Raw genomic sequence first — 14,243 nt, forward strand, 5'->3', positions numbered from 1 at the left:
AAGATATCAGACTCCACATCTTCAAACAATGAAGCTGTTCAAATTTTGATGTTACTTTACAGTGTCCCTTATTAAACATTCAGCTTTTTAAAACAGTATTTTAATAAAGTGACATTGTATTATTAAGTTTTATGGCAGTAGTAACTTAGCACTTATTTAATCCAGTCATCTGTGATATATATAAACTTATTCTGTAAGAAAGAAAACCAAACCATAAAGGCAAAGAGGAGAGAATGTTGGAATTAGTATCCATCTTGTAAAGAGAAGAAAACAAACACACATACATAAAACTACAGTTTCAAAAGCAGTAACCCCCAAGATTAATGTTTTATCTGTTCACCTCCTAAGTGAAACACTAATTTATTCATCTAGTTATTCTTGTAGATTCACTGCCAAATGTTGAAGTGTTTGGCAACATTATAATAAATGCCTGATTATTGTTTTTCATTTGCATGTTCCATGCAGGGATTACTGTGCTCTTGCAGCAACACAATGCCAAAACTATCTCAAAAGCATTGCTTCTCCCTGGGAAGCTTAGGAATGGCCAGGTACCTGTAAAGTGTAATCAGTGCTCTTCAGATGATCTACATTCTACGCTGATCTAAATAAGTTATATATTACAGTAAAGTGCTACAATGACACTAGTCTCAAACAGTAGTAAGACACATTTTTTTCTCTGAAAAAGTCAGCAGCAATGTGAGTCACATGATGATGAGGATGCTTCAGTCTCCATTCCAGTGAAAACCAGCAACTAGCATGATCTAGAACAATTTGTCTCCTCCTGTGACTTCTAAAACTATAATTTTAGGAGCAATTATTAAAAATCCAGTTTCCAATAAAGTACTTTAAAAAAAAAAATCCTTTTAGAAGTTGCACCTGAAAGTTTCATGAGTATTTAATTTGCTGATATCCATTTTTATTTCTTCAGGCTTCTCGCGTCGGTAGGTCACTGCTCTTGTGCAAACACTTTGCAGAATTGACTTGTCCTTAATGGAGAAGAAATATTAGCATTAATTAAGGACCTAAATATTGGAAGTAGACGATGACATATTGATAGTAATGCTTTTTTTTTTTTTTTTTTTTTTTTTTTTTTAGAATTCACTGACCTTTTTTGAGGCTGACACCCTGTAATCTGCTGAGGACTTCATTTTATTACTATTCCATTGTAATATCACCTGTCTAATGATAAGGACTTTAAGCAACCCAATCAAGAACGTAACTATGAAAATGATAAAAAATATCCTCATGTAGCTTGGACTAGAGAAGCATTCTGTAATGAAGCAAAAAAATAAATTGATTAAAAATGTGAAGGAGTAGGTCAAAAGATTCCAACAAGTAAACAGAGTTTACCATCTCAATTAATAGGAACAGAGATATTTGCAAATTTACATTTTGAAAACAGAGGACTACCATTACTGTAAATTCAAAGAAGACTCTGGAACTTTTATTACACCTTTATTAAAATATTTTTAACATAAAACTCTCCTTTGTAGAATAGCCACAATTAAGTATTTAATAAGAGTATTTATTTACAACTTGCTTGATTCTTAGTAGTATTAACTGGAATATGTCTAAATCCTTTAACCAAATATAATTGTATCCATGATAGAGAGAGGGTCAGTTTTTGTGATGTGTTCCCTTGATCACAAGTGGGAACTGGGATTTAAATAATTATTTAACTGCACCCCCCCCCCCCCATTAGTTTATGTTCTCCTTGTTTTGTTCCTCTTCGTTTGATGCAAACCAGTAATGGAAAATAAAGTAAACATCTGCAGAAGCTAAAATCAGTACTACTCTAACAGATGAAAAAATATTCCCTTTGAAATTGCAGTGTCACTTCTCATAATTATTACACATAGATTCTCCAGGAAATAAATATTACACATAGATTCTCCAGGGGTGTCCAGTTGAGGACAATACACAAAATCTCTTTCTTCAATGTTTCTCTCTCTCTCTCTCTCTCTCTCTCTCTCTCTCTCTCTCTCTCTCTCTCTCTCTCTCTCTCTCTCTCTCTCTCTCTCTCTCTCTCTCTCTCTCTCTCTCTTTCCTTGTCTGTTAACCAAGTTTTGCATCTAAATATTCCACTTGTAGTTTTTTAAGATTAAATAATTACTAGCTGGAAAAGGATATGCTGCATTCAGAGGAGGAGCATGCTAGGTCTCTGTTTTAGCACTAGACTTTTGGCAAACTCTAGCTGGAAAGTCTACAGACTCTGTGGCTGCCAGAGGTATTATCCAAATCTAAGAGGAACGTGGTTGCACAATATGTCAGTATTCCACAGAATTTACCAGCTGTTCCAGACTAAAAAAATTACCTCCTGGCCTAAAGAGGCATGTGTCTCTTGCCTATTCTTTACACTTTGGGGACTTCACCTAAACATCTAAAGATCTCCCTGAGAGGGAGGGATTTTTGGGAGGGGACCTGCCAAGACTTAAAAAAGCAATCACCCACCAGTGGGTGATCTGTGTCTGAATTCCCAGGGATTACCAAGTGTGCTCTTGAATAAGCCAAGAGCTCAATAACAAGAGCAAGTGCTCCTCTCCAAATGGGAAGAGAGAGCGCAGTTTTCTTTTGGTGAATGATAAGATTTCCTTGAAAGAAAGGTTAAAGAGAGGCTGGAGGACCACTAATTGGAATAGAAGCACCAAACACAAAATGCAAGTTTTCCTGTTTTACACACGGAGAATCCAGGATGCCCTATTCAAAGATGATGCCCTCCGAGTCTTTCACAGCGACCTTAAAGTTTGTGACATGCTTGCCTTCTATCCTGACAGATTGTCATTTCCCCTAGCTGATTCAGAGCTATTCAGTCAGCTAATATCCTTAAAGGGGGCATGTGGCTTGATCCCACTTACTTAGCCAGAGAGACCAAAGAACACTCTTAAAGTGTGATTGAATGAATAGATAATAGAGGTGGTTAACACATGCCCTTTTTCTCTCCTTGCACAAGAGTTGTGAAGGGGAGGGGATTTCCCTAGCTACCCATACATTTTACAAATGTTTATAACGAGTTAGGATAGATGACATTTTCGGGGCCTAAATCTTCATGCATTTTTTAAATGTCATTTTGGATCAGCAAACATTAAGCCATGGCCATGACTATCATCTTGGTTTAGGTCAAGTAAGGGCTTTTTCTAAGGAGCTTTAATGGAATACTTTTTGTAACCACACTTAGGTCACGGTAGGTCTGTTTACTTAACTTAATAAATGACATGTTGACAGTAAGGGCTCCATTTATTAGAAAAGGCACTTAGCTTTCGGGAGTGATTGCTACAGCCCCAGCTGGCAGCACATGGGCTCTTTTCAGAGCCAAATTCAGTATGGGCTAAAATCAGTATGGACGGGAGGGAAGAAGGATATTTTGTGCTCTCTCTGTAAGAGCTGGGTTAATTCTTACAGATTGGAGAGATTATTGCTAATCTCTCCAACCTTTAAGAGAGATTATAGTGGCAGTTAAGAATGTTTTCAGTGAAGTCATAATTTCATTATGTGTCATCTTTTACAATAATTTACATAATTCTTTCATGTTCACTGGCTCATTTAGTCTTACACTACTCTGAGATTGGTATTCCATTTTATAAATGAAAAAATTGAGGCACAGGGAAGTATTATAAGAGACTGATATTTCTTAACTACTATGTCAAGCGACATGGCTTAAGCTTAGGTCTTCAGACTAAAAGTCCCATACCCTTTCCATTGTGCCACCTTTATAATCATTCACACTAACTTTTATTTATATAATGAAAAATATTTGGAAGGAATAGCCCCTTTGAACTTATGAACTTTAGAAAAGCATATCTTGCTACTTAGAATTTTTTGGCTTCACCCGAAATGTGAAAATGTTGATTTGACATGAGGAAGGTTATAACTGGAAACAAGTTTGGTTTATGAAAAATAATTATGGCTCCATAAGTATTGTCTTTAAGGGTGAAATGAACTCCACATAGGAAACCCCTTGGTTCACTGAGGCCTCTCTAGAAAATATGTTTGGTGTACTTTCATGGAGGTGCACAGGTTGGGAACTTACCTGTGTAGTTGAGAAGGGGGATCTAACACTTCAGCCAACTATGGCAGACACACTCAGCTATTTTATTGAGTACCATCTCTGAGATATTGAAAACATTGAAGCAGCTAGTCCATTCTTTAGGATGGTTGTTTATGGACCCTTTTGAGGAACATGACTCAATACTTTCTCAGTGCTTTGATTACTAAGCTTTGTCTTACCTGATGTTTGGTCCACATAATGCTGTTCCATGAAAGCACATGAGGATTTACACCGATTAAGTATAGCTTGAGACAGATTGTGGGGGTGAAGACATTGCACACAATTCCTGTAAGGGGAAACAGAAATGAAAACATAATCTTTAAAAGGTTGTAGCCTGTAGTATTTTCTACAAGAAATAAATTAGAATAGAATACTGCTTTAGGATAGCAGCTTTGTAAAACTGGGAAAGAAACCTATGACACTTATTTGTAATTTTGGCTGAATTTAATACCATGGCAAAGTTACCTTCTAACCACTTAAAATAGTTTAATAACATATAAAATCAAAATAATGATTCTTCTGCCTATTTTTTCTTCTAGGATTTTTAGGGTCCTGCATGTAAGCTTTTAATCCATTTTGTGCTTATTCTCATATATGGTGTGAGAAGGGGGCCTAGCTCCATTTTTTTGCATGTATTTGTCCAGTTTTCCCAGCACTATTTATTGAGTAAACTGTATTTACCTCATTGTATACTCTTGCCTCCATTGTCATATATTAATGACTACATAAGTATGTATTTATTTTTGGACTCTTTATTGTGTTCCACTGTTCTATGTGTCTGTTTTATGTTAATACCATGCTGTTTTGATTACTACAGCCTTGTAATATAGTTTGATATCAAGTAGCATGATACCTCCAAACTTGTTCTTCTTTCTCAAGATTTCTGTGGCAACTTGGGATCTTTTGTGGTTTCATGTAAACTTTTAGATTATTGGTTCTTGTTCTGTGAAAAACGAACTTTGGTATTTTGATAGGAACCACATTGAATCTGTAGATTGCTTTGGGTAATATGGACATTTTAATGATGTTAATTGTTCCTATCCATGAGCAGGGAATATGCTTCCATTTATTTGTATCTTCTTCAGTTTTTTTCTGGCGTGTCTTACAATTTTCTGAATACAGGTCTTTTATCTTCTTGGTTAAATTTGGATTTCTGACTTAGCAGGTATTATGATAAGTGAAATAAATTGGTCAGAGAAAGACAAATACCATATGATTTAACTTACATGTGGCATCTAAAGAACAAAACAAATGAGCTAACAAAATAGAAGCAGACCCAAGGATACAGAGAACAGTCTGATAGTTGCTAGAGGGGATAGGTGTTGCGGGATTAGGTGAAAAAAATGAAGGAGTTAAGAAGTACAAATTAGTCATGACAAAATAATTATGGGGATATAAAATACAGCCTAAGGTTATAGTTAATAATATTATAATATCTGTATGTTGCCAGGTGAGTGCTGGAAATAACAGGGGGGAACAGTTTGTAAAGTATATGATTGCCTAACCACTGAAACCAATACAAAACAATATTAAATGTAAACTGTAATTGAAAAATATTTATAAAATGACTTTTCCATCTTGAGAAGAAAATCTATAGGAAATGAATACTCTCAACACACACACACACACACACACACACACACACAAACTACATAAATGTTTTAGAAGATGAATATTAAGACACTAATAGAAAAATTTAGCAATCAATACACAGTTCAAATTTTTGTTTAATTCGTTAGAATTAATTCCATCATTATATTTAGGAAATGCATTTCTAAGAGACAGAATTTGCTATCCATTCTTTAATAAAAAATTTTACTTGTGCTATTAATCCAAAAAAGTGAAGGTTATAAAAATTTGAATAAAAAAAATTGGAAGGCACAGTAATGTTCAGAGTAGTGGCTTTGAGCAGGGCTTAAACTGTTACTGGGAAATTAATTATTGGCACAAAACAATAATGCTATCTTCATTTAACATATCAGCTTTTATTTATCCATCATTTGTTTCTTTAGTGCTTCATAACCACCATCATTCAGTGATACTACCTATAATAACATGTTTTCTATGATTACTGTGTATAAGTACAAAGTTTTTTTGTTTTGTTTTTTAAATATGAGTTATCTAATTTAATTCTTTCACAGAACTATAGTAAGGTATTATTATTATCCTCATTTATGAATATTGATAGAGGAATATTGATAGAGAATATCCTCAGAAAATTCACAGAGAATTTCAACAACTTGCCCTAGATCAAACAGCTAATTAATAGTAAGCTGGGAAGCAAACAACCCCTAAATCATCACATTATAAACCTTAAACTTGCATAAAATTATAGGCCAATTATATATCTAAAAAGCTGGTGGGGAAACCAATGAACCATTATGAATATTGAATATTATTATTAAAAAAAAGCAAACCTTTTTCTCAAAATTGAAGACAGTGAATGCTTGTTAAATTCTGATACTCCACAGCTATCTAGTGGCCAAAAATTGGAATCTAATCTTAAAATCCCCAAATCCCCCACTCAGTTCTCTTTTAGCATGATGATAATTAATTTGGAGGAGAAGATGCAGCACTTCTAGGGTTATTAAAGGCAGAACTAAGAAGGACAAGCATAGCTGTAATGGAGTACTGCTTTATGCATGTTTGGAGTCAGAGAACACATACCAGTTTTCACTGCACCCTATGTGACACGTGGGGCAGTGTTCACAGAAGCGGCCAATGCTCCTGGGGTCAGAGCACTCGCACTTGCCACATACACACGTGCCTCTTCCACTGCACACCTGGCCCTTGGGATTGACACAGTGTTGGGCTGATGTTGATGGGCACTGGCACCGATCTCCTTCCCAGCCGCTGAAGCACTGGCATCTGCCTGCTTCACATTCTCCGTGCCCTGCAACAGACACCAAAGGATCTCAGTTATTGGGGCCACTGACTTTGGGAAGCATTTCCAAATGTGAATTCCCTTCCCATTTCCATGGAAACACCCCGAGAGTGAGGTGAGTGCAAACAACATCATTTTCTACTTATCTGACATAAACAATGCCAGGATACAGTGTCTATTTCTAAAGCTGTTCTAGTGTAATCTGATGCTGTTGTATTGTGCTGACAATTGTGAAGTCTGCCCAACTGCTTGAAAGTCACTGTATATTCAGTTTTAAATTAAAAACACAAATATAACTAAGCTACAAAGACTGAAGTAATGTTAACTGCCTGATTTGAAAAGAGGAGTATTTGATTAATAGCTTCCATAATTTATTTTCTTGTCTCTCCTTATTGCTAAGGACCTGGAATCACTTTGGAGGTTCCTGAGGCAAACCATCTAGTGCTTTAGTTCTGCAAGTTTAAAGATAAGATTTCTAGAGAAGCCAAACTAATCGTTTCAAGTCTTCAGGACATTAGTTGGCAGGGAACATCAAAAGTACACTGTGCACTATTATTACCGGGTATTGAGAGAAAGCAAGGTGGTAGATGTGTATGTTTGTTGGGATTGAGGCATTTATGCCAACAAATAAGTTGAGAAAAAACACGAGTAATACGTAGTTAATGCATTTTAGACTGCAGAAGTATCCAAGATTTAATATGCTGATGTGAACTAGAAGTCTTCAAGAGGGGTACATTTTACAGGATTATGTAGTGTTTCTTGGGCTAATTTATCCACAGGATCCTCCCTCTCTCTCTCTCCATCCCTGTTTCTCCTTCCCTCCCTGCCTTCTTCCCTGTCTCCCTCCCTCTATTGCAGAACACCTCACAAGGTAACTGTTACATAGGGTGTACTTTTGGATTGGCTCACTTTGCTAAGCGTAAAACTGATGAGATTCAGGACAAACAAACGCCTGCCAGACCCTGTTCCCTGTAAGCAGGCTGCACCACTAATCCTAGGCAGCCGACCTGTGAACATGTGTTTCTATTCTCAAGGGAGACCAGTGAAGAAAATGCTTGTCAGTCTACAGTTTGCACTTACAATTTATATACAAATAATTCAAAGCAGATTCTTAGCTGCCTGTGTGTCAGTAGTATCATAGTCACATAGGAGAGCGTCAGTACATTAATTTTTGATATCTACATATATAAAGAGGTAATATGCAAATTAGCCAGGACACCTTAAGTTAAAGCATCACCACTGGCTCAGGAGGAGGCTGCATCATGACTGGCTCAGGAGGAACTGCATGTGCAGATGGGTGGCAGGGGACTGTGTGCCGCCCCAAGCCCCAGTGGCCGTGGGGAAGCTGGAGCTGGGGCTGGGCCAGAGCAGAGACACAACACCAGGGGTGGGGGCATGCTCTGAGAGGCCACGGTGCAGCTCCGAGCACACCCCCACTCCAGCAGACACACACCAGGGGGGCCTCTGCGCGTGAGCTGCAGAGGAAACACCTTTTCTGAAGGCTCATTGGCTAAGCTCCCTGTACACCGCCACTCACAATGTTCTTGGTAACTTGGATAATAAGAATCCAAGAAGGTGATCTAAGGTTTTTCCACCTCACTCCTGGAGGGAAAAACTAAGGTCCGCTGCTGGAAGGGCTAAGAAATGTCATATTCCGCCCTAGCCAGCTGGGCTCAGTGGATAGAGACTCAGCTTGCCGACCACAGGGTCCGGGTTCGTTTCTGATCAAGGGCATGTACGTAGGTGGCAGGCTCCTCCCTGGCCGGGGCCCAGGTCAGGACTCATGCAGGAGGCAACCAATTGAAGTGTCCCTCTCACATTCATGATTCTCTCTGTCTTTCCCCCTCTCTTCCCGGCTCTCTAAAAATCAATGGAAACATATTCCCATGTGAGGATAAAAAGAAAAAAAAGTTCATGAAAGACACATTTTGAAAATGCCTAAAGAAAATTGTCAGTTTTTCATGGTGAAGAGACTGGAGTCTGTTGATGAAAACACCTTGGCGGCTGCAACGGCCAGTGGTGGCAGCATCAGTGGGGTGGTGGGGGTGGCACCTTCCCCTGAACAGCCCGGTCACCTCCTGTAGAGGGAAGCCAGACTGCAGTTTAAGCCATCAATAGGACATCTCCTGAGAGCTCCTGGACTGTGATAGGGGGCAGGCTGGACTAAGGGACCCCCCCCCCCACACCCCAGTGCACAAATTTCATGCATCGGGCCTCTAGTCTATATATATAAAAAGCTAATAGGTTAAGTGTTCATCCAGGTAATGACATCTCTTAGCAATGCTTGGCTTTCTCTCCCTAGCAACAACTAGCCTCCTTGCAGTTTCTTCAGACAAGGCTTTACAGCCAGGTGAAACATTTCACACTTTAACCAAATGTATGTGAAGCATTTTCCCATCCCTCATCTCATTTGATCCTCACAAAAGTACTAGAGTAAGTAGATAGAGTTGGTAGGATCCTATTTTCTTTTCATTAGCCAGAAAATGGAGATGTAGAAAGCTTAGAAACTCGACCTGACTGAAAAGAAGTAAGAACTGGACATTGAAAATGACTTCAGGTTTTCTCACTGTGCAGAATATAGACAAACACTGCTTCAGTTAAATATTTTACCCTTTGTTCTTCCTATGTGATCTACAACAATAATCTGCTTTGTGTTGATACTTACTGCTGTGTTGCTCACAATTACCTGAAAGAGAAGTTGAGGTGCTTCACTGGCCTGGAAAAAGTTTAGCTACATCAGAAAGCAGGTCTAATTAATCAAGTTTATTCTCTCTCTCCATAAAAGGCTAAGTTGATTCATGCATGTACTATACATATAAAGTTCTCGCTTGCGCCGATCACATACATGTGTTTTGATCTGTCACCGTCGATCATGAATTTGGTTGATGCTTCTATTATCAAGGGCAAATAGCCATATTAAAATATTTCTTCTAATTAATTTCCTTTCAATGTACTTAAATTCGTGCACCGGGACATTATTTTTATTATAAACAGAGGCTGGGATTTTTCAAAGCATTTCAGATTTCTTTGATATATCAACAGCTGTGGAAAAGAATCTCAGATTCTTTCTCTTCCCTCTCCCAAACAGGATTAGTTCAAAAAAATTAGCAGATAATTACTGTTTTGTTCTAAAGTCATCTATAATCCATTTTACCTATGATAGCAGGCTGAGCTGAATACATGTTTAAAATATAAAATATTTTGTGTATATAAAAGAATAAAAAAGTCATATGCCATCACATATTTTTTAGCTTACACACACACAAAAATTTATTTTGTATAGCTTTTTTACTTTCCATATGCTTATTACAATGAAATATTTATCAATAATTTAATTAATATTTGTTTACAAAAATGCAAAGGCATTTTAACAATAAGTGGATTTAGTGCATTGTCACAGAAAAATTAATTTATTGAAAAAAATGATTTGTATTAATTTTTAAATGCTGCAGATTTTCTGGACTCTATCCTCCAGATGGCAGTAAACTGAATTAGCCAGCAAGTGCTTAGGTTTCTGTTTTTAAATTTGGTCTGTGGGGGCCTCTGGAACTAATCTTCTAGATTACTAATGAAACCACTATTTTCTTGAAGAATGCCATCTCTTGACAATTTTGTGTCTGGTATTGTTACAAAAATAGACTGGCGAGTTTTAAATAACTGCAACTTCCTAATATCACCTATAATAATGCATTAAGCATTTTCCAATGAATAAAAAGTGTATTTTTAAAGTTCACTATCCTCTGAGCAAGCTGGAGGGAGTGACCACTTATGAGAATGAATCAGATCCTTCTAGAAGAATACCCTGATTATAACAAGCTTGTAAGACATCATCTGTAATTTCCTTTCTGGCATATATCTTCGCAAGGGCAAGGCATAGTTGAGAATAATAACTCATTTTTATTTTTTATTTTTAACTACTTACTGCATACAATTATTTCAAATATAAAAATCAGAATCATGTGATATAAATTTGTTGTTATGTCTTAATTTCACGGACTCTGAAACTTTAAAAATTAAATTCAGATTCAAGGTTAATAATTATAAAGCTGTGATTTAAAGATACTTAAACTTATATGCTAATTTTATAGTGACTAGTGAAAACTGCATGTATATTTGTATATTTATACTCACCGGCACATAGATTTCCTTGGTGATATGGACAAGAGAAATCATCCTTTTCACAGTATTTTCCATATACTTTTCCAAGCTTAGTTTTATGACACAAACATCTCCCACAAATACAAACTCCTCGACCACTGCAAAAAGGTTGATCCTTGTGTGACTTGCAACTCTCAGAAGGGACTTGATCATCATCAAAATGACATTTATTCTCATCACATTGGAAACACTTGGAGTCTAGTAAAGTTTCATCTACACACTTTCTTTTAGGTCCTCTGATTTCATCACACTGACAGCTGCAGTTTCTGTGTATATGAATTTTAGTGGTTTCATTGAAACCAATAGGTTTGATTATTGCATAGCTTTTTCCTCCTGCGACGTCACAGTTTTTCATTATAACTGTTACATTGAAAAGAACCTAAATTTTGGGAAAGAGGGGAGAAAAATATATGTCTTGATTATTTTTATTACCAATATTACATGTTAATGACATTTTGAATCAATATTCCATATTACAGAAATTAATATTTATAAATTACTCATTCATTCTTTCATACATAGATGTAACATCTCTCTTTAATTTTACTTGTTTCCCAATTAATGAACTAGAGCAATGGTTCTCAACCTTTCTAATGCCGCGACCCTTTAATACAGTTCCTGAGGTTGTGGTGACCTCCAACCATAAAATTATTTTTGTTGCTGCTTCATGACTGTAATTTTGCTACTGTCAATGAATCATAATGTAAATATCTGTGTTTTCTGATGGTCTTAGGTGACCCTGCTAGTAGTTCTCAAATTTACCAAAAGGAAAAAAATATATTCACACTAAAGAGAAAGGAAGATTCTCTTTTATTCAGTATTAGGATCTTAGGACTTCTATCTCTTTGAATAACTCATATTCTTTTTCTCTATATAATGGCATTAAAATAATAACATCATACAGCATTAGAAATGGAAGCAAAGGGAATTATAAATCTTCTAGTACAAGCTATTCACTTAAATATGAGGCAACTGATGGCTCAAGAGGTAAAGGACTCACTGGAAATCACTTCATCCAAGAATAATTCCCTTTAAAAGCATGTTTTGGTGTGTTTACTCTCTGTTGTGGTGGTCACTGGAGAATATCTCCTCTTATCCTGTTTCCTGATCCTACCTTAATAGGGTCCTCTCTTTTCCACATTTCATCCTTTTTAATTAAATGATGGCACTGCTTTTTTATTGTTCTAACAAATTTCCCTACCTCCTCCTAGATCATTATGAGTGTACCAGAGGCCTGATGCATGAAAATTCATGCAAGAGTAGGCCTTCCTTCCCCTGGCTGCTGGCACCGGCTTCCTGGGTTGGCTTCCCTTCTGCCCTGGCTTCATCAGGAAGGACTTTCAGAATGGCGTCCGGAAGACGTCTAGTCTAATTAGCATATCACCCTTTTATTACTATAGGTTGGGACAACCCCAAAGTGAAAGAGTTTGGAATTCTTAGTCTTTATCAGCTGTTCCATAACTCCCATTCTTTTCTGTGGCTTATTCACCTTCAGTTTCACATTTGCTCTGAGAATTTTCAGATTTAAAACCAAAAATATTAATGTCATCATCATAAATGCAGATACTATCAATACTAATTTGAGGAGATGTGATTTTCTAATATTTAACGGCTGGGAAACCTCGATTTAAAGATATTATTATTGAATAAGTATTTAATATAATATATGCTTATATTTAACTTGAGAGTTTGAGAGAACAGTCAATGAAATTAAAACAAGCAGGAACTGTGCAAAGAGACAATAAAAGTTACTTTGAAATCTAAATAAGGTCCTTGGGATCAGAGGTTAGTAAAGGTTTTCAGGATGTTTTGATTTTCTGTGAGGAAGCACACCAAACAGCGTAGTTTACTTGAAATAGGAAAAAACGCGCACCCACATACTTCATCATTGCTCGTTACGTTTCTGCATCCTTCTGTGCCTGGCCTTCTGGTCCCATCTGGACAGATCGCGGTAATGTTTAAATAGATGCCTTTTATCTGATTTTCCACCTGAACTTTCACTTCTGAAATAAGTTTCTGCAGAGACATCATTTAAATTTTTTTACTATAGCATTATCAAATATAAGCAACTAACGGTTTTATTGTCATTCTAGATTTAATTTAAAGATTCTGTCTCTATTAAAGGATGAATAAAAACATCATTTCCATATAATAACCCAATTATATTTGAAATCTGTAAGAAATACTGAAGATTAAACTAACTGCATTTAATTGCTCTATTTTAAATATATATTGATGCATTTCTTGCATTTTGTTAACTTCAAAGATAAATCTTACTCAGCCTGTTACAAAAAATAGTAATTTAATCCAATATTTATATTATATAATAAATTTTAAATAAAACATTGAGAACACATACCATCAGAGAGGGTAAATCTTTTTAAAAAATATATATATTTTATTAATTTTTTTTTTTTTTTTTTTTTTTTTTTTTTACAGAGAGGAAGGGAGAGGGATAGAGAATTAGAAACATCAATGAGAGAGAAACATTGATCAGCTGCCTCCTGCACACTCCCCACTGGGTATGTGCCAGCAACCAAGCTACATGCCCTTGATCGGAATCGAACCTGAGACCCCAGAGTCTGCAGGCCAATGCTTTATCCACTGAGCTAAACTGGTCAGGGTAAAAAGGGTAAATCTTGACAGCTTAAAATATGAAACATATTTCTGACCTTTACAGCTGTCAAGAAACATTTCAGTTTCAAATACTTGAGATTATCATGAAGGCTAAAACGCCTTATTAGTACAAAATTGAAAGACAATTTTTGGAAGGCAATTTCTATACAATAGGCAAAAGAATTACCTTCCTAATATGGTCCTATATAGTCAATTCTCCATGAATGGTCTAGGATTTTTGCCAAGTTCCTGAGGCTTGCTTGTGTCAATCAAATCTGTCCATTTCTTAATACTGAGCTAGCTTCCCTTACTGAGCAGAAAACCATGCACTCATTTATGCAAACTTTCAAAAATCATTTATGTAATGCCATTTATGTAGATCATGTATCAAGCACACATTTCTTCCATTAAAATCTCTGAGTTCCAAAAATTCTAGCTACATTAAATATATACTATAGATCTGTGTGTATTTTCATTTTATAAAACTAAGAGTTTACACATGCAAAAATCCTTAACATATACTTGTAAACAAAAGGAAGG

At 36.3% G+C, this 14,243-nt stretch overlaps 1 protein-coding gene across 3 annotated transcripts in view; it reads right to left on the reverse strand.

The window, feature by feature from the left end:
• Nucleotides 1-340: 340 nt before the first annotated feature.
• ITGB8 (integrin subunit beta 8) overlaps nucleotides 341-14,243 on the reverse strand; it is a 73,903-nt gene continuing 60,000 nt past the window's right edge. For all 3 annotated transcript variants that reach the window (XM_036429220.2, XM_045578051.1, XM_045578057.1), the window contains 6 exons: nucleotides 12,969-13,103; nucleotides 11,061-11,466; nucleotides 6,713-6,938; nucleotides 4,225-4,331; nucleotides 1,107-1,270; nucleotides 341-986 (listed from right to left, as the gene is read on the reverse strand). In XM_036429220.2, coding sequence (XP_036285113.1) covers nucleotides 864-986; nucleotides 1,107-1,270; nucleotides 4,225-4,331; nucleotides 6,713-6,938; nucleotides 11,061-11,466; nucleotides 12,969-13,103 — 1,161 coding nt within the window. In that variant the 3' untranslated portion in view covers nucleotides 341-863. The remainder of the gene's footprint in view (nucleotides 987-1,106; nucleotides 1,271-4,224; nucleotides 4,332-6,712; nucleotides 6,939-11,060; nucleotides 11,467-12,968; nucleotides 13,104-14,243) is intronic.

Source organism: Pipistrellus kuhlii, unplaced genomic scaffold, assembly GCF_014108245.1.
Source record: "Pipistrellus kuhlii isolate mPipKuh1 unplaced genomic scaffold, mPipKuh1.p scaffold_m20_p_10, whole genome shotgun sequence".
NCBI classification, from domain to species: Eukaryota; Metazoa; Chordata; class Mammalia; order Chiroptera; family Vespertilionidae; genus Pipistrellus; species Pipistrellus kuhlii.